The sequence below is a fragment of the Triplophysa rosa genome, linkage group LG13 (assembly GCF_024868665.1).
Source record: "Triplophysa rosa linkage group LG13, Trosa_1v2, whole genome shotgun sequence".
Classification (NCBI taxonomy): domain Eukaryota; kingdom Metazoa; phylum Chordata; class Actinopteri; order Cypriniformes; family Nemacheilidae; genus Triplophysa; species Triplophysa rosa.
Genome location: NC_079902.1, coordinates 8,597,772 through 8,619,940, shown reverse-complemented (window position 1 = coordinate 8,619,940; position 22,169 = coordinate 8,597,772). Strand labels below are relative to the sequence as shown.

Here is a 22,169-nt window from a genome sequence, read left to right as displayed (position 1 = left end):
CAAGCGTGTACAGTAAAGATAAACTGAGATCGTATACGTCTATAGATGCCTGCGTGTACTAACAGTGGCAAACATTAGCAAATGCATTTACGAACACAAACCTGTCACATAACATGAGCGTTCTCACTGTTCCCTCTCCCTTTATACTAATGCACTTGCGACAACTAAAGAGAAAGAGATGACAAACAGTTTCCTTTATGTTTAGTTTCTGGCCGATTGTTAACAGCTGTATAGCTAACAAAGTTAGCTAGCATACCCTATGCGTTCAAAAGTTAATGCTGTGTGAAAAATAACCTTTTTTTTGGATTGCCACAGATACAATACAACAGTGCTACATCACATTGCCAGTGATAAAGAAAGAAAAGAAAGAAAGAGAAACAATACAGAAAAACATCACTAAATAAAGTTAAAGGCGGGGTAACCGATTTCCGAATTACGCTTTAGACAACTGAGTCGGGCCGAGTACCAAAACAACCCTGTAGCCAATCAGCAGTAAGGTGCACAGTACACAGGAAGGACATTAGCCGAGCCAAGCGCTGACGAAAGCGAAAGATGGGGTAGGGGTGTGTTTGTTTTGGTGATTTGAACATCGACAACGGCTAAGAGAAATCGGACACCCCGCCTTTAAGTGCTTTAAAACTATTGCATGTTTTCAGAGCTTTTTGTTATCCATTTGTTCCAATGTCATGACATATATTTTAAAATCATTGATAAAATGTGAAATGTTTGGTTTACATAAGGCCCACGTCGTTTTACGTATATGATATTTACCTAATATAATAAATAACTGTATAATGTATTGTTCATTACTTTGTAGATTATAATTTTCAAAATAACAAAATACACCAAAAACACTCATTTCCACTAGAACTAGAATTTCTTAAAAGAAACACCACTGTCTTCGGAATTGCATCAAGAAAAATTGCAAAGTCTCTTGGCTTAACTGGTCATTTAAAATTTTCAAGAAATTCGGCATATGACAACAAGTACCCATTGGAATTTATCAACTGTTTCACAAAAAAAATCCTTCATTGAACCAAGTATGGTAGAATAGCGATTTGTTTTTAAATAATATGTCTTTGTTATTCCAAATACAATAACTGTTGTGGTGAGAAATTGTGCTTATATATTAAATTCCATGCTAACAGGGCCTGTCTGTGGAAACAGCCAACTTCACAGGAATTTTATCAACAGAAAATTTACATTTCAACAAAAAATAAATGCCACCAATAGTATTAAATATATAATTAGGAAATACGTTCCAATTGCTTTTTCTATTCTTCATATATTCTATTAACCATTTTTCTTTGAAAGTATCATTAAGTGTACTATAGTCTAACACATAGTCCGCCTTGTTTTCTAGTGCTACATATAACCTCTTTTTTAAGATAGTGTGGCTTTTTCCTCCATATAAAGTCATATAATATCTTGTCTAAATCCTTGATTACCTTAGGGAGCACCTCTAATGATAAAAAAATATATACAGATCAGGAAATCCGGAGCAGTCTTTAAGGGGAAACAACACAGATTTTTCTACATTCATTTTTAGTCCTGAAACAGCAGTAAATTCCTCAATATAGCTAATTATAACAGGTACCTCAAACTTGTCTTTTAAAAAGATAACAGTGTCATCAGCTAACTGGCTTAGTTTAAATTCTGTACCAAAAGCACTGATACCATTAAATGGATTTTTCTTTATATGTAGGCCCTACTGCCAAAACGTGAATGACTAACAAAAATAAAAAAGGAGACAGAGGACATCCTTGCCTAATGCCTTGATTGATATCAAACCTTTTCGAAGTACCGTGAGCAAGCTTGACAGAGCTATTACATCCGTTATATAATGTTTTAACTGCATTCAAGAACAAATCACCAAAACCAAACAACTTAATAACATTGAAAATAAAAGCATGATTTACTGTATCAAAAGCTTTATAAAAATCAATAAACAAAATAAAACTATCATCATCTATAAAGTGATTATAGTCAATTATATCCAAGACCTGTCTAATATTGTTCCTAATATGCCGGCCTTGCATAAAACCAGACTATTCTTCGTCTATGATTTTATCTAAACCTTTTTTCAATCTTCTAGCAAAAATCATTGCAAACAGCTTACTGTCGTTATTAAGCAAACTAATTGGCCTCCAATTTTCAATGAATAACTTATCCTTGTTAGGTTTGGGAATCAACGTTATAACGGTTTGTTTAAATGAAGAGGGAAATTCACCTTTATCTATTGCTTCTACAAAAACTAAAACTAAAAATGGTGCAAGTTCCTTGGAAAAAGTTTTGTAAAATTCCCCTGTTAGCCAGTCATTGCATGGAGATTTATTGTTTTTTAACAAGTTAATACACTCTATGAACTCTTCAATATTAATTTCTTTATCACATATATTCAAAATATTTTTGTCTATTTCTTTATGTCACTCTCCAAATTATTTAAAAAGGTATTAATGCTGGATGTGTCATGGCTCTGCCTCACTTAGTCATGTTTTTCTTGGTCCTGTGGCAGAGTCATGGCAAAGCCTTTGGTTATGTGTGGAGAGAAACATATTATTGTCCTTTTGACAATAATATGCTTTCTCTCCAGTGTCTCGTCATTGGCCCCGCCCCTCTCGTTTCCTGTATTGTTTCCCGGCCGTGTCTGATTACCCTCACCTGCCCTGTGTCGTTATCCTTTGTTTGTCTTCCCTATTTAATGCCCTCATGTTTCTTTGTCCTGTGCTCGTGGATTGTGTATATGTACTGTATTCCTGTGCGTGTCCCGTGTGCTACGTTCCTTGTACCTGTGCTACCGAGTATTCTGATGTTCCTCGTTTTCTCCCATGTCTCTTGTTCCTGTTATCATCTGTCGTAGTAGTGTTAGTTTAGTTTTATCCTTTTCAAAGTTTATGTGAGTGTAGTGTTTAGTCAGTATGGGGGAGCGGGGGCTGGCTGGTTGGTTGTGCAGCCCTCTGTTTAAATAGTTTTATATATTTGAATTACTTTAAATCTAACATAACATAATTTTCATGTCAAATTCTTAAATGTAAATCTATATGCAGCTCACAGGGCCATGAATCCATGAATGGTATAACTGCATGGTATCATCTTAATTTAGCATTTAAATTTTGCCAGAGATCTCAACGTCAGACCTGAAATAACTTGCATCTAAACGCGGTTTGAAAAAGCACGAGCAGTTTGTCCCTTCACGCGTCCTGTAATTCGGTTGTTTTAACTTTATTTTTTATTTACATGGATGGATTTAACAGTGTTTGAATATTATTTACAAGAACCGCTTATGGTCACAGAACGGGAAATATTATAAATAGACTCTATATTACCTGTTTTCTATTCAGAGTTGTCTGCAGAACACAACACTTTTCATAACACGGCTTTTTGTAAAAGCAAAGAAAGTGTAACAACAACAACAGCTAGTAGACTGTACTGCATCTACTTGTCGATGAAACGATCTGTCGTCTTCAGTGAGCGGACACAGACTGTGAGGAGCAAGCGTTAAATAGAAAACGTGGAGTGGAATAAGCAGACCTTTCGCGGGGATGTGAATCCTCTCTACTCACCATCTCTACTCACCAGTGGTGGAAAGAGTACTGGAAATCTGTACTTGAGTACAAGTACTGTTACATTGCTGAAATTGTACTCAATTACAAGTAAAGGTTCTGGTGTTCAACTGGTGTTCTTTTTAGGCGGTGTTATTTAATGAATTAAGAATAATTATTAATAATCAAATTTGGAGATTTATATAGAAAATAGCTACTTTTAACAAAACACATCTTTACCTTACTGATAAAGCATATAACTGGATACAACTCAGACAAAATAACCATTCAATGTGTTGTTCTGTCTGTCTGTCATGAGCTCAGATTTCCAGTTAAAACCATTTATGCAATTCCAACACTGTTCAATCATGTGTACTAGGCCTCACAATGCAGAAATTAATAAATAAGAGCCCCAAATACTGCATGCAAAAAATGCAAAACATTTGTAACCTAAATTGCATTGGATTAGCATTAACAGTCATATCTGTAGAGGAGCTGGCTGATCAATTACTCAACCTCAAGCCATCGAAGATGTATGTGACATTATTTCTTAGGTAGAACAATAAAGATTTTTACCTGGAGTTGTGGTCCATGGTTTTTCATAAAATGCAAGTCCACAGGTTCATGTCTTTAAAAGTTAAAAATACAGATAGAGACAACATAAAAGTAATCCCTACGGCTTCTTTCGATGTATTAATGACATCTTATTTAAGTGAATCGATCGATCTGTGCAAGAAACTGAACGTTATTTACAACATTATAACTGGTAATGCTCAGTTTGCGAAACTGCTTCGCATGCGTCCAATCGCATATGTTCCCTACTCACTTATAAGGGCAGAACACTTGAGGTAGAGACTTTGGAGACAGATGGACAATTTTATCTCATGATACAGCCATTTGGATGAAACTTCTCGGACGAGCCTTCGTATTGTGTCCCTTTCACACAGTGACTTTCAAGTGCGCAAAACCGCCGTCCTCCTCCATGATTAAACTAAATTGGTGGCAGATGTCTTGAAATCTGTGTGACGAAGTTTTCTATGCGCGATTTGAGTGGACGGGGTCACATGACGGGACTGATTATTCTCCTTAGCCAATCACATGAAAATTAAACATATAAAGTAGCGACGACAATGTGAGGAAAAATAGCGCAGTAAAAGTACCGATACAGCACTAAAAATGTACTCAAGTAAAAGTAAAAGTACACTGCTTTTAAACTACTTGAAAAAGTACATTTCCTGAAAAAAACTACTCAATTACATTAATTTGAGTATTTGTAATTCGTTACTTTACACCACTGCTACTCACTTCGGCTACAGTTCTATTTCGCCTAAAGGGCGCCAGCCTGTGAAGGCAATGGGCAGTGGCTCAAGCCACAGAGCCACCCCGTGAACACGTTCCGGTTCCCGTCGGTCTGGGAGTTTCAAAGGAGAAATAACTGAAATATGGGAGTTTCACGGGAGAAATAACAAAACGGGAGGGTGGCGGGTAATGGGTGTGAAAAATGGGAGACTCCCATGAAAAATGGGAGTGTTGATAGGTATGTATTAAATGCAACTACAGACATTGTCGGGGACGTTAAAGTGATACTCCACCCAAAAACTAAAATTCTGTCATGAATTACTCACCCTCTAGTTTTTCCAAATCTGTATACATTTTTCTTTGTTCTGTTGGACAGAAAGATATTTGGAAAAATGTCAGGAACTGGCATTTCTGGGACATCATTGACTACCATAGTAGGAAAAATTTAAATTGTTAAAGGTGCCCCAGAACTGTTTGCTTTCCTACATTCTTCAAAAGATCTAATTTTGTGTTAACAGAACAGAACAGAACAAAAAAAAATGGATCAAATAATTTTTCCTAATATGGTAGTCAATGATGTCCCAGAAGTGGTAGTTGCTAACATACTTCCAAATACGTTTCTTTGTGTTCATCAGAACAAAGACATGTACTGTATACAGGTTTGTAACAACTTGTGGGTGAGTAAATGAAGACAGAATTTTCATTTTTGTGGGGAGTATAAAGTATAAAATCTCACAAATAATGCAACATGGGAACAAATCTCTGAAAACATGGGGATTCATTTATGGAGTAATTACGGGAAGTACTTGATATATCATCAATAAATCAATAGTGTCAAAAACTGATGATGACAAATATCAAAGATAATAATTAACAAGATGCGCTAATGCAAATGAAAGGGGGAGGAATGCAATGCTCAATACGGCCCCTTGAAAAAGGTGATTTTGTGCAATTTAAGTTTAGGAGGCATGGCAAACATGTCCACTCAGTGGCACGACTTCCATAAACAGCAAATATTTAAATCATAGTCTTTATATCATGAATGGTTCATGAATTGGATGACTTATCTAATACGCCGAGATTTTAACATGATGAACAATCTGTGCACTCACCATTGTCGTTTCAGCAATGGATCCAAAACTGTTAATAAAAATGTTGCATGTTACGTTGACAGGTGGACCTGTGGAAAGAAAAAAAACATGTTAATTGTTGACAGGTAAGTTAATTGGTCCTGACAAAAACCGCCATGAAATCCTGTATAAGCCTATATAAAAGAAAGCTATTACTAACCTAAACTTACCTGTGTAAATACTCTCAATGACATTACAAATATTATGTTTTAGATATATGTATCATCTTGGTTACTACAAAATAAAGATTCTGTTACAGTAACCAAACTAAAATAACAAATATACATTTGAAGCCAATGAAGGACACTCTGTACAAGAGCACCAGAACCCCAAGTTCTCCCCATCTCTGTTCAAGGAAATATCATAAGTAAATCACTTTGCTGGTGTATAATGGCACGCATAAATGAAAAACTCCAGTATAAGAGACAGATGCATACGACTGGACAGAAACCATAAACCAAAAAAAGCGATCCATCACATATGGCTGTGTGAACACAGGGAGTGGAGATATTCTGAATGACACGCTGCTCATGGCCTCGTAAAGACCCTGTCAGACTGCTCCACACTTCTGATGCACTTAGATACAGAGCTGCTGAACAGCAGGGAGAAAAAGCTTGCAGCCCATTTCTACAGCTGCACACCGCATGTTACGCTGCTGAATGTGGAGATTGTTGCAGAGGGACATATTGCAGTTTGCAAAGCCTTGGAGAATTATTGTGAGGTGTATGAAGCATAACCCTCACCAAAAAAAATCTTAATTCACAGCATTTGTATGATTTGCTCCATCAGCAGAGTTTTCAGCTGAAAAAGATGTTAATGTGTTCAACAAAACAGGATGAATTTCATTCCACACATTTGAAATGGGCTTCCTTGACGTGTACTATGAAAAATCATTTTCAATTTGACAATGTAATTCTCATATCTGAAAGTGAAAAGAATGTGGCACATTTACACAGTAATTGTTTCTTAAATGGACAGTTCACACACACAACAAATCTTTCATCATTTAATCACCCTCATGTGAGTGAAAACCTGTATATGACTCTTTGTTCTGCAGAACACAAAACAAGATGTTTTGAAGAACGTTGGTAACCAAACAACATGGGCCCCTATTGACTTCCATTGCATGGACACAAAACCACTGAGAGATTTCTCAAAATATCTTCTTTGTTTTCCACAGATGAAAGAATCATATACAGGTTTTCAATCACACGAGGGGGAATAAACCTCCTTTTCCTTATGTTTAAAACACACTACTTGAATTTGACATTTACTTTCCCCATTCAGTCCCCTGCAAAGCATGCTGGGAACTACAATTTGTCGTAGCATTAATTCATTATTCATTTAGTTCTGACTCAAACATATTAAGTGACGTTCTGTTGTGCAAAATTATAAATCACACACAATGGAATTAATGTGTGACAGAATATTCGAGAATATGTTGCATTGTGAAGATGCGATCGTTATTACGTCCGTATTCTGACACATTTCCAAGTGAAAAGGAATTTCAAAGGAGAAAATGAGTGGGCGTGGCTTGCGTTTTTCACTGCGAATTGATTGGATGTGTAAAAACAGCTGTTGCATTGATTTTGAAATGAAACTGGCAGCAGACTGACAGTTGAAGGGGAGGAGTTAACGGATGATCCGGCCAAGCCGTCTAGTTTACGTCATTTGAGATGGATAGTCATTTCAGGGCGGAAGTGCATTTTCAGATTTTTGATGCAATATTTCATGAAAAAATAAGAATTGTCATTTTTTATTTCACCGGGACTTTAAAGTAAATTAGGCATGCAGCAAAATCCATTTATTTCAGCTTGTTCACAATATTCTGGCATGTTTTTGGGCAGTTCTTGTTGGAGTCTCCACACAGAGGCCCGACGGTTCATTGCTCTTGGCACATTTCTTCCACTGGGTTTTATATTGGCTGTAATCATTTGTCTGTTTTTGGCTTTCCTTGCAGTATGTGACGCAGCGCAGAGGAAATCTAATGTCCTCACCCCCACTGCAGTTCATTTGTGAGCTTGGCCTCCAATAAGCAGCGAGAGAGCGAGAAAGACAGAGCTCATTATCTGTCAGGAGCGATGACTCATCGGCAACAATGATTTGCCTTGCCATGTTTACGCCAAACAATCTGCGCTCCTCTCTGCATTCTGCAGAGGGATGCAACAGCCAGCTTAGGGATGTTCTGGTTATTTATATATATATTTTTTTAACTCAGCTGTTCCTTGTCAGTGAATCAGATCTTAATTTTCGAGCTCCACCTCCAGCCCCATCTTGTAGTTTAGAAGCCTCACACGTTTCACTGCGCTGCCATTTATTACGCCGACGTAAACAGGACGCGCAACTCTGCTAGAGACGAGATGAGACAAGCCAATCGAAAACCAGGACGGAAAATGTCGAACCCGTTGGCACGCTGCCTATACTTCCATATTTACAAAGAAAAATCAAGAGACTCATTATCGTGATTAATTTCTCATATAAACAGAGCAATCGTTAATCAAATATCCCCCGGGTTAAAAAAAACAGAATAACCTTTATAGAAGCATAAATTACACGCTCGCCTACAAACAGATCAAACATCGCTTTGTGTCGAGAGACCAATTAGTTCTTCATAAACCAACGGCCACAACTCATCTTTACTGTTAACCCGTTTATAGACGTTCATTATCAAGGTCTGTGTCTAAACTGATCAATACCGCAGTCCGTCTCACTGGCGATAGCAGAAACTAGAGAATGATACCGTCCAATAGCCATTAGTCAGTTTTACGCTGGTCAGCTCGGGAGAAAATGGCGCACGAGATGTTGCACCCTGAGGACACCCGCGATGCAGGAGGCGAACCGATTTATTGCAAACAGCAGGCACTCGAAATGCCTCTCAGGTAAGTGGAGCACCACAAATGAAAGCGTCTGATATAAATAAAGAAAGCTTAATGATATTGCTCATGTTAAAAATCGAGCTGCTCTCAGCAGAAAAACAATGGCATTGAGGCATTAAATATTTATAGGGCTTCGGTTGTACCTATAAGGTCTTGGCGAGGGGGTTCTCACAAAAAGTGATAGAGTGATAGCGATTCAATACAAAGGAACGGCACGAGTGCCCGACCAGTTTCTCCCTGTTAGCACACCATTTTCATCACACTTCAATTAATCAGCATTGGTCCAAATGTCAAGGGCATCCTCTTTTTCCTCGTGCATTGACATAAGGGCAGATGCTGAGTAAATCTATTGGCATGGGGAAATTTTCAATTTACTACACTGCAGTGATACCAAGAGGGTGAAAATAAAGGCGATTTTCAGCTTAATTTAAAGCAACACTGGAGAGTTTTTCGACCTTAAAATGATCTCTCTAAAATTATTTTAGTGGTAGGACAACTCTTAACTGGACGTATTTTCCTGGCGCTGCTACCTAAGCAGCCCTCAATTGGCTGAAATCACACGTTCACAAGCCCCGCCCATCACCTGCTTTACTGCATACGTCACGTTTTACACGTAGCCTGGGTGATCTAGTTCAGCGCAAGTCGCCAAACCATCACCATGGCAAAGCGAGCAAAAAAAAACAAAGAGGAAAAGAGAGAGAGCGTGATCGGACACGAGCCCGAACACGAATCAATATCTGACGGACTTACACTCGGTGGCGCGAGCTGCAAGAGGCAACGGTTACAAAACGGATGGAGACCTAGCCTTCCTGCTAGTGGATTTGAAAGTCTTATATGTACATTTTTCGTTCCTGTCCTGTACTTTTGAGCTTATTAGTTATTAGGCTGTGCTCAGGTTGTTTATTGGCGCACTAACGTTACTGGTTCACAATTTATAGCCGTAAGGCATATTAGACTAATGTTATCGGCAGTGTTGGGTAAGTTACTATGAAAAAGTAATTAATTACTAGTTACTAATTACATATTCAATAGTGTAATTCGATTACTGTACAAATTACTCTCTCCAAAAAGTATTTAGTTACTTATTACTAATTACTTTCTATATCCTACATCAACCATGATTGGTTAAGTGATTCAAGGATAGACATGAAACGGCTCTTTTAATTCATTCAAATAAATAATATAAACTACATAAAGTACTCTTATTTACTGACCAAAGTATCTCAAATGTGAGAATTATACATTAAAGCATTCATTTTAAAGTTAGACTTTGAATTTTGATGTTAATTCTACTATTGCACACACATATATTACACAAAGTATTTAGTTTAATTACATAAAAAGTAACTGTAATTAAATTACAGGAAAAATAAGAGTAATCCCTTACTTTACTTTTTCAAGTGAAAAGTAATTAAATTACAGTAACTAATTACTTAGTAACTAGTTACACCCAACACTGGTTATTGGTATCTATAGATACTATGCAAGGCCCGATTCCCATAGCGAGTTGAGTGTAAGTTAGTGATTGCACCTATTACACAAAGCACAACGCCTGGTCGCGAGTGTGTTTACGAAATATAACTACAGAAAATTATTTTCGTTGGTTACTAAACACATTGACTAAACATGCATTGTGTTTCGGGGGACTGCAAATGTACTATGTAGCTAACGTTAGCACATTAGCTGCTATGTAGCTAGCACGATATACGCTAACTGCTAACAACCAGCTGCTACCTCAGAATCTAGTTTGAGCTATTAGTATAGCCCAGTAGTATACCCCGCGGGAACCAAAAGAGTGTTTTAGTACATGGACAGTTTATGAAGTGACATGATGTAACAGCGGTTTCTGCTTAGTCAACAAATTCACGTGTATTGCCCTGCCCACGGGGAAGCTAAATACAGTCAGCGACAGTATTTACTACACTGATAACAGGCAATTGCGCTTATCAACCACATGGGGGAACCATAAGTAAAAGTTATCTAATGTTGCTTTAATGTAGAACGGGAAGACAAACAAACAAAAAATGCATCACGGAGCTACATAATCCAAAATCACTTTACACTGAGATTTTGATGTTTGTGATGATAACAGTTGAAGTATATGGATTGGTTTTTTTGTGTGAGTATGTCCTGCTCCAATGAATCCAAATGATCACGCTATACCACACAAGACCGTAATGGTCATAATACAACCTCACAATTCCTATGCATCAAACCCAATTGCACCAAAATGATGATGGACTTCCACAAAACAGCAACTCGTACATAAAATCCAGGCTTTTCTCTTTATATTCTGTGTGTTTTCTACTTTAAACAGCCTACTCTGACAAACAAAATCCAGATTGAGCAGGAGCCACAGCCATCCATCACTCCAGGTTCGGTTCAGCTGGAGACGACCCTGACCATTAAGGGGATTGTATTAAAATTCATAAGAGCCAGACAGCCGCGGCTCGGGCGGGAAGAGCTGCCCGTGCAGTGACAGCTAGTTTCAGTGAGAGAGTCTGAGTTAGCATTGTCACATGCCTATAAGTAATGACACACTGCTAAATTACCAGGATCTCTTCCTGCCCCTGAGGCTAGCATCACTGATAGGAGAAACATGACAGCCTCTGAGGAGAGAGAGAGAGAGAGGCTGGAGAGAGAGACATAAATCAATAGGCGGGCCATAGCGCCGAGTCCTGAATAGAGAATGAGTAGACTGCCGTTTGATTAAACTGGATTACCCGGCTAGCTTCGGCTGCAAAAGTCATGAGATAAAATGGTCAATATCCCGTGAAAATTGATTCACGCTGCCGTAATATTGATGGCTTTAATGATATGTGGGAAAAACCAACTGTGTCATAATATTGCACATTTACGCCGAATTCACGAACGAATTCACATTTAAGAGAATTCACATGAGATTTTTGCATTTACTGAAAGAAGTGTAAAGTAAAAAGTAAGTGCCATGTTGTGTGTGATTGTTGGGGCATTGCTAGATGGTTGCAAAGGTGTTACTAAGCATTTAATTACACAAGTCACTAAATATCTAGGCCAAAACAAGTAAGCCGATCGAGTTGCTATGCAATTCTGCTGCAAGATGTGGTAAATATTGTCACTGCGAATGCTTATAAGCAGGACATTATACAGTTAAGTTTATAGGTTGGATTTTGCTTAAAAGACTAGTGTGTAGTTTTTGGAGGATCTATTGACAGAAATGCAATGTAATATAGCCTACATGAGCCCAGTCTCATGAATTGCGTATAAATAACACACAGGTTGCATTATCGTGAAATACGTACACCAAAGTTCAATTTTGCGTGCATATGATACGCCAATTTAGCGTGCGTGCATATTAACCGGCAATTTGTCTTTTTAACCTGTCCCCTAACCCAAACCCTAAACCTAGTGTTAGCGTGCGTGCATAATATAACCTCTACCCTAACCCAAACCCTAAACCTAACAGTATTATTTTAATTATTTCAGTGTTTCCTCTTCATGTACGTTTCAAAATGGCTGCTCTCCAAGCGAGGTGCACGCAAACATTGGCGTATCATATGCACGCAAAATCAAACTTTGGCGTACGTATTTCACGATAATGCAACAGCGTGTTATTTATACGCAATTCATGAGACCGGGTTGCCTACATAACTGTGTCTTAAGAGGTGTATAAAGACCTTACATAATGAAGTGTTACTAGTATTATCTTAGAATGAGCTATTTCTATCTATATACACCGTGGGTACCCTTACATGGAAGTCACCTGACAAACTGCTCTACAGAGCATGTTTCATAAATACGTGATCTCCTTCGGCAAAGAAACGAAACTGTGATGACATCTTAGTCTTGTGTCAGCAGGACGTAATTCTTGGAAAGGGGGGGAAGGTGTAGTGAGCTGTTGGTTGCAATTCGCAACCTCACCGCTAGATGCTGCTAAAATTTCCACATTGCTCCTTTAAATCCTAGTAAATAGTATTGTGATTACGTAATGCATTAAACTACAGCAAGAACTGGGTTAGAAATGCTATTTTTATATATACTGTAAATGCTATTTAAAATAATCCAATTACATTGGTTATATGTTGGTTAGTACAGAAAGCAGGTTTTTATTTATTTTACATATATTAAATCTATATATAATTAATATATTAGATATATTAAATAAAATATTCTATAATTAATGATTTCTAAAGCCTATTAATATATATTATTTATAAAATAATGGTGGGTGGCATTGTTATATGGTAATATAATTACAGTGATGTCAATAGCTAACATGAACTGTATATATGTTTCACATTCATTCATCTTGGTTATTGTTCATTTCTACTCGTACAAATATATTTTAAATGTCATTGAAAGCTTCTGTTATTGTGGGAGACTCTTCTCATCCCATGTACGGTTCTTTCCAGTTATATTTCCATCTGGCAGACGATATAAAGTACCTTTAGTAAAAAAGGGCCAAGTATAAAAAGACCTTTAGCCCAACTGCAATTGGTATTTTAAATAGGATCTTTAAATTATTTTGTATGTAATGTAAAGTTGGTTGTGATGATTATTTGTATTGTTTGTGTGTTTACGCCTTTGTCTAAAGTTCTGTCTGGTTCTACCCTACTTGGGATAGACAATAAAGCTTTTTGAAATGAATTGAATTGAATATCACTGTCCTTCTGAATCCATGTACCTGCATATTTCATGATTTTTTTTGTTATAAATCAATATTATTGGTGACTCTTTATGTTTGTCACTGGGTTTTTGCAAATATCTAACCAATAAAGAGTATTAAAAAGTGCTTGTCAACTTTGACAACACAGTATTTTTATGTTTTTCCTTTTAAAAGCAACGGTATGTAGTTAATGCATGAATTACATGAACAAAAATATATTTATAAATTAAGATTCATTTAGATTAATAGTTGTTGTGAAAATGTTTATTAATGGTATCTAATTCCTAATATTAAGATTTTTATTTTATATTAATGTTTAAGGTTCTGATTGAGTGGAAATAACTACAAAAGGTGACTGCACGTTTATTACTTTTTTTTAGAGTTTACATCTACACGTCACAACAACAAAAATCCTATACTTGTATTAATGGTATTACAACTTTTAAGAATTAAGAATATTTATTTTTAAGCTATTGAATAGAAACAGAACAAACCATAAACAATTACTAACCACTAGAAGCATGATACATAACACACACTAATGTATGCATAATCCATACACACAAACATATTTCATTGCAAACCAATAGCACACGATACTCTGAGCTGGGATAAATGATGATTAAACACTGCGTGATGAATGCAGAATAATACACTGTAATGTGATTTGTGGATACTACTGCTAGGATTGTTCATCTGAGAACGCTGTAGCCGTGACAAACATCCAAAAGGCTCTGCATTAGTCTGCATGGAGAGAGCGAGCTTGCTATGTAATATCCTTAATAAAGCTAAATAACAGGATCTAATAACTGCCGGCAAGCGACCCATAGGACAAAACCCTCTACAGTCTTAATACACAGCATTACACACACTAAAGCATCAACATACTGATCAGAATCAGTCAAACGTGATTCTATGTAAATGCAAAATCTGAATGCACATAATAAATAGCTTGTTACATTAAGCACCAGAAATATGTTAGATTGGAGGAATAATTGAAATGCTTGAAACGCTTTTTTTCCTGTTCAGTCAGGTGTAGAAATTCATTTGTTTTCTCAATTTAATTAAATTTAAGCCAAGAGTGGAGAGAAATCAATGGCACCGAGATAAAAACCGTGGCCAGCTACACAAAGCTCAGCTCAGGGATGAGCCGATGCTAAACGGCGACAGTCACAAAGCTCCGATTTTAAACCTAAAAACAACTGGAGGCTATGTACGGAATTAAATACAAAATGTCTTTTTTCAAAGAGAGAGCAAAAGGAAGGAAATTAATCATAAAATGTACAATGTTTTGTTTTGCAAACGCCTGAAACTAAAATACAGTTAACCTTGCATCAGGTGAATACACCATGCAATAATATCAAATTATCCAATAAACGATTAACTAATGCCATCATGCAAAGTGTTATCAATTAGCATTTATAAATAGATCAGACACACATCAGACGGTCGTTGAATTTCACTTTACGAGAATACAGTACACTTTAATAATTGACATCAAAAATGACATCACTTACAACAACACTAATAACACACACAGACATTTTTAACTCGTTATCATTTAGCCAAGAAATGCTAGCTGCTTTGCGTCATTTCTCAGACGGAACATCGCCCGAATGAATCAATAAGCTTGTGTAAACCTGGATAAGTACCTTTCTTGTGAGTACCATCCGATTTGGAGCCTTGTGGGTCTAATGAAAAAAAGATCAAGATTAATCACATGATATTCTAACAGCAAGACGGGCAGCTTTTTTCTTTGCGGAACCAACTAAAGAAAAAAAACATAAGCAGCAAGGCTCACTTATTCTACGTTACACTTGCCAACACGCTGAGCGTTGAAGTGTGTGGCAGGGAGTATTGGGTGCTAAAGGCATACTAAGGGCAAGAGCGGGTAAGGAGGGATGCACTTATTCGTCCAAAACATCAGAGCGGGCAAAAGGCAAAGCACTGAAATGAAAGAAAGGATGGGGGTTGCAATGCATTTCTGGTCACGGGAGGCAGAGGTTAGCAAAATGCACTTATAGATGCAATACACTAGAGAGAGGGAAAATGCAAAGACTACATGTCAAACTGGCTTCACTTAAATTTGCACAAAGTGTAAAATAGATTGTTTTCATGTGACTGACAGATTCAATTGATTGGGTTGCAGGACTGTGCAATACAAATGGAATGGGAACTTACTTTGGGACCAGCTCCCCATATAGCTTTATTTATTTTATATTTATTATTTTTGAGATAATTTGGGCATTTTCCCTAAATGTTTAAAAGTGTCTTTATTAAAACCATGCAAACCACATTGTATCTCCTGTAGAGTTCTGTGTCATTTCACAAGGTTAAACATGAAAACTATGAACACGTAACCACAGAAAATACAATACAACTTATTCTGACGGGGCAGTGGCACTGACGGTGGCCGACATTTGCAATTCACAGTAAACAGAAATCACTCATCCAATGGATTGCAATTAACCTACACAAACAAGAAAGTAAATGCGTGATTTAAGGACTTCAAAGAACTGTTCATGTTCACTAATAATGCCAGTGTCGGCTAATCCAGGACTTCCCTAAGGCTTATCCAGTGTGTGAAGGATTTGTGTTAACCCTTAAATCCTGGTCTCCATGAGCCTGCATTGATATTCTGTGTTAAATACTAAGATTAAAACAAAACAAAACTTAGAGAAGTCGACATCTGTCTTATAAAAAGAACCTAATACCTGTGCATATCATTGACTAGCCATCAGGCTACAAGAGAGTTAATAGTGAAAGACGCTACAGAAAATACAAAGAATATTAAAAATATTGAAAATTTTGAAATGTTTTGTTTGTATGTTATACAGAAATCGTTTTTTAGTTTTTTACTGTCAGAAAAATTGTAAGGACCTATTGTGTACCTTTAAAGTTGAATGTTATGTACCCCTTACTGTACCTTTAAAGGTACACAACAGGTCCTATGGTACAATTACGTACCAAAAAGGTACAACATTTTATGTTTTGTATTCCTTTAGAGGTGCAAAAAGGAATCCTTAAAGGGATAGTTCGCGCAAAAATGAAAATTCTTTCATCATTTACTCACCTGAACAATGGTGATATCCATTCACTTGTGTTGTGACACCAGTTTTGTGTCCACACAACAGAAGTGAATGGGTACCCCCCTTGTTCGATTACAAAAATTCTTCTTGTTCTGCAGGAGAAAGTCATACAGATTTGAATTGAAAAAAACCATGACAGAATTTTCATTTTTGGGTGAACTATCCTTTTAAGGTTACCACCCCAGTAACGGTAAAAGATACAGTTTTGTGCTTTTTTCTGACGGTGTAACACTAAAATTAATAACAGGTGCACCTAATTTTTATGGTTTTTTTAATGTTTTTTGTGTGCATAACTATAGATCAGACATTCTGGCACATTCTAAAGCAAAACCTCAATCTGAAACAGTCGGTGATAAATTGCAGTGGAAGTGAAATAAGTCTCACCCTCGACTACGAATGCGTGTGTACCACACTTTAAAAAATGACATTTCAATGGATGATAGTGTCTGGAGCCTTGTTAGAATTGAAACAATTTGTAGAAGATAAGCTAAAACATGTAGGCAAAATGTAAATCAGATCTAACCTCTCTCTGTCTTAGATGTATCGCCTGGATGAGACCAAAACATGATTCTCTAGTGTCATCATGAGGCAATTCATTTCCGCCATTGTAAAAATACACCTCACACCACCTCTGAAAAACTCAGGAAGAAACATGACTTGATATAACAAAAGCAGAGGCCTTATGAAGCAGGAATGTGTCTTGTGTTCTTGTAGACCACAGGGACTCAAACATTTGGTTCTAGAGAAGTTGCAGCAGATGACTTATAAAACATGACATAATAACCACCCAAAAGAGTCTTCCTCGCTCAGACCTTCAGTCATTCTTCGTCATCTGAAGCCCTTGAAAAGCATCAGTAGGTTCGCCATTGCCGTTTGTATGTGAGCACCCCCGCTCATTGGAGGATACCCATTAATCCTATTACAGTCCCATTAAGCATGTGCTGATAGCACCGAATGAACATCAAGCTCCACCAGCAAATAATGCATCAGGTCTGCCCTTCATAACATGAGTAAGGAGATGCAAAAAGGCAGAGACATACAAGTCATCCAAAAAGAAAAGCAATAAGCAAGTAAATATACCGCAGCAAACTGTATATTTACAAATGTACACTCGTCTCATAGAAAACCTATTCAGAAGCAAAGTGACATAGTAATCAGAAAGCATTACACGGATCATGACTGTAATGCAACATGGCGCTTAATTTGAAACGGGGGAAAGAAAGTGGGGGGGGGGTCCGACTGCGGCGTGGAGGAGCAGCCCATGATTGTGCTATTTGGGAGGAATCTGTAGCACCTCGTGGCTGTTGGGCTCCGTGGCTCTTCACTTTGACTGATGAGAAGGGACAAGGTTAACGCGGGTACCGGAGACACATCTGCACTCGGCACCATTCATCACCAGCGGCCGCAGATCACGGCACCAACAGCCCCTGCTCCACTGCCTCACTCACCGTCTCAGGTTCACACATCCCCAATTTGTTTCTTTGATCTGTCAGCGAGCGCTAAGAAATAGTCTTTTTAAGGGAAAATGATTTCAATCATCGAGGCCGAGGCGAGGTGTGTAATTTCTGCCTCACTCCTGTAATGAAATTGTGATTTGTTTTTAAACAGTTTTTTTTAACATTCTCCCTCTGTTTTGGTTTGATACATCCACGTTCCCATAGTAACATCATTGGTTGATGTGTTGGCCGGGTTGGGATGGGATGCTCGAATAAACAGAGTACCATACGCTGCAAAGTTAAAGGAAAGTGTCTTGCCTTTAAGTCGTCTCTGTGGGATTGGAGAAAGCACTTTAACACTAAAAAAATCACACACTTCAGCTTTACTGTAATGAGAAAAAGTGCCAACTAATACCATTCATTGATAGAACGTAAAAGTCGAAGATCTGAAAATATATCAATCTAGCAGCATGGGGTGCCCCAAATCTGCCAGAGTTTGAGATTTTCATTTCAATTGGATCTCAGCTAAATCATTTGGAAGGATTTCCCACAGTGAGTCCCAGTCATGATCAGTGTAATTTCTTCTCATGCCAGAACATCCGTTGCTTCAGGCAAGTCTCATCATTTTCACTTCTTATTTATTTCACTGTTGCTATACGACCACATTTGCCGGAGAGGCAATAATCAGAGGAGGTGTGCTCCTCCTCACCATGAGCTGGAAAAAATGCCTTCTTACATTAGATGCCGTTTGTGTAGGAGCCCCGAAGTGTCCTCTCTCGGCTTTGGTTGAGGACTTCCTCAGAAATGTACGGAGAAACGCTGTCAGGATTCTTACACTACGTGAATTTATTTGAAGTGTGCTACGGTGGAGCGGAGAATACTGGCTATGAACTCATGAGCTTCCTGCTTAGCGCGAACTTACGCGGTTGACTGGACAGCCGTGACTAACCCTTGTATTTCATAATGTCCGGTCTGGTCATGTGACCACGTGTGTCCTTAAAATAGTGAATGGGTTACATAATGAGATGCTTATATAGAAAGGCCAATTTACCACAAATATTATTTTGCATTACATTTTTTATATTAGTGAGTCAATTCTGTCAGAGTTCAAGAGCATATAATAAACTTGGATCTCAAGGTCAATTTCAGTGAGAAAACAATCAACCAACTCTGATGCAGTTCACCGTAAAGAAAATTGCAGCACAACTCAGCAAAACTCAGCAAACAGCAAAAATGTAAGATGTCAGAATTCATTCACCATATCACAGCACTAAATGTCAACAAAAATAAAGAAATAAATCATTTGCCACAAGCAAGGTTAAGATGCAAGGCCTCTCGAAATCAGACAGAACCGTTTGCCATTTAAGCGTTCAAGCGGGTTTAACAGCCTTTGGATACATTGCTCCAATGTTCCTTTTATTCACTGATGCTTTAAACTTATTTTAAAAGGTGTACATGTACAATACATTTCATCATCTGGTAATATTTTTTTTGTAATTTTTAAAACATTGTTATATTGCACGAATGTCTAAGTTATTTACTTAAAACAATTCTTAGTCACACACCTTATAATTACTTCCATTATTGTGTATTTAACAAACATGATATAATGCTTAATAGATTCGTAGTTTATTGTAATGATTTATAAAGCATTATATAATATCATGATGTTTGATACATTTATTATAAAGTGTTACCAGTAAATAAACATGCAAAATCAGACAAATCTGACAATCAGAGATTTCATTTGTTATACCAAACAATATGCATTTAAACATCATCTTCAAAACTTAAGTACACTATATGTTCAGTTTATATTAAATATGTAAGTATTTCAAATATATAAAATTCACCCTGTCATATAGTGCAGCAAAAGATAATAGATTTTTTTCTTGACCTTTAAACCTCAAATTGATCTATATTTTTGTGTACACTTGGTACACAAAACATTTTTTTAGTTACTGCAATTGTTAAAAATAATACAATACTTTTCCTGATATACCTTTGGAAAAAAATTGTATTTCCAGGAATAGCCAGAGGAACAGCCAAAGGCACACTATAATTTGTAGTACTTGACATTGTTGAATATAAGGAAACCTCTGACATGTATCTTGCAGTGGCTATTTCTAGCATTGCCAGCACTTATCACACTATATGTTCCCAAGTACCACCATAGACACTCAGGATAATGATAAAGATCATGGACCTTAAACATGAATGTAGCCAGCTTGGAGTTTCTTAATTTAATTAATGCAGAAGTTGGAAATTAAATCATTCATTGCATATTGAGGACAACAGGCAAATTTTCTGTGATGGTTCACTTTTGAAATGTAGCATTGCATTTTGGGAATTAGCTTTAAATTTGAAATAAACAACATTATCTTGTCTTGTGCAAGCATAATGTGTGTTACATTTGGTAGAAACATTTTGAATCATTATCATAATGGATCGACCAATGCACTTGCTTCTATGCATACATTTTCTTCCAATATGTTGCTAATTCCTGTAATTCTTTTCCTTTGAAAAATAATTGCAATAGCTGCTTGGCTACATTCCTGTGATATCCAACAGTGTATTGGTGTACACACCTACCTTTAAAATTAGGTCTGATTCTTGCATCGTAACCAGACACTTTTCCCATCAGCTTGTCCAGGAAGTCTGACGGGGCCATGGGAGAGGCAGCTTTCCGTGCTGCTGCCTGTTGGGACGCCGCCAAGCTGGGAAATGCGGAAAGAAAGACAGTTTCATTACAGAACTATTCACCTGCTGGATCAAGCCGTCTCCTCAACAAAAGCACCAACAATGCAGGACAAGTGCATTATGAGACTTTTTTAATTATTATATTTTCTGCCCCGATAAATCTCTGACACGAGTCGTGTTTTTCATTTCGAGTTGAAATGTTACATCACCTGCTGGAATTTTCAACACCGACATAAAACAAACGCAGAAACCAACAAAGAAAATGGTAACACTGAGCAACATACTTTTCCATCTTTGTTAATGTCAATACAATTATGTAACTTTATGGTGCATTAACTAAACAGTTACAACGTTTGACTTAAAATGTTTTAATAAATGCGAAAATTAACATATGGATTAATAAATGCAGTAGAAGTATTGATCATTGTTACTTCATGTTAGCTAATGCATTGACTATTGTTAAGAAATCCAACCTTATTGTAAAGTGTTACCAAGAAAATTTACTCATTCAATGCCAAATGGATAATCTTTGGTAAACTGAATAAATGTGTAAATTAATTCGGAGACCATGTCATACATAAGTATCCATGTCTTTATTAGCATTACAGGCCATTAGAATTGAATTAGAGGTAATATGGTGCATATCTGTTCCACTGTCACCTCGGTGTAACCTGGCTGTTATTTAATGGTAGGTCACTCACACGGAGTCACACGATAACTCATCCCTTGGGCTTTTAGCCTCTATGACCACTCTGTGCTTATTATCCATTGCTTTTAACCGCTTCTGTTGGGCTCTTTAGTTGGCCTGCATTTAATCGTCAAATCTCACTTAACCGTAATGGATTTTAATATGTAGAAACGTTTTTCAAGTTGTCCCACATACCTGAATTGATTGTATAAAAGAACATTCTTAAAACTCAACAGCATCAGTGTGTTTGACAAAAATGGAGGATAACAATCATAAAACAGCTTGTGGTATATTGATCTCGCCTAGGTCCTTGAGACATGCTTCCTTTGCTTGCCAATTTCATGGCTCTTTCTTGGGGGGGAATTGCTTTATTTTCTTAACCAGCCATTGAATCCTGTCTAACCGTTTCGGCAGCATATCCATTATTCTTTCACGTCTATTGACTTCCTGCGCGTCCAGTCCCACTTTCAGTTCGGACTAACAAAGAGATAGTCTTTTTCTGTTCTGCGCGTCGTTTTTCTTTTTTTTTCATTAACATTTACCGGAGTCTGCACGAGGAACTATTAAATTGAAGGAGACGTTGGCATTTAAATTCGGATACATTATAGAGCGAAATTTTCTTGGATGTGCAGATCCACATTTCAGGAGTACAATAAATCTCTCTCATGCTTAAAGTCTGCGATTTTGTCTGAAGAAAACCTGGAGAGGATTATGCTCGAAATGTCAAATATGTGATGTGATGTGATGTTCACTACACGATAATC

General features: G+C 37.2%; 1 protein-coding gene across 3 annotated transcripts in view; it reads right to left on the bottom strand.

Moving 5' to 3' along the window:
* glra1 (glycine receptor, alpha 1) overlaps positions 1–22,169 on the bottom strand; it is a 55,068-nt gene that overhangs the window by 28,378 nt on the left and 4,521 nt on the right. Inside the window, exons 2-4 of one of the 3 annotated variants that reach the window (XM_057349713.1) lie at positions 20,610–20,734; positions 15,145–15,183; positions 5,954–6,021 (exon numbers count right to left, since the gene is read on the bottom strand). In XM_057349713.1, coding sequence (XP_057205696.1) covers positions 5,954–6,021; positions 15,145–15,183; positions 20,610–20,734 — 232 coding nt within the window. Of the gene's footprint in view, positions 1–4,118; positions 4,161–5,953; positions 6,022–15,144; positions 15,184–20,609; positions 20,735–22,169 lie in introns of those variants that run through there. The other 2 variants (XM_057349714.1, XM_057349715.1) reach the window with 2 other exon arrangements.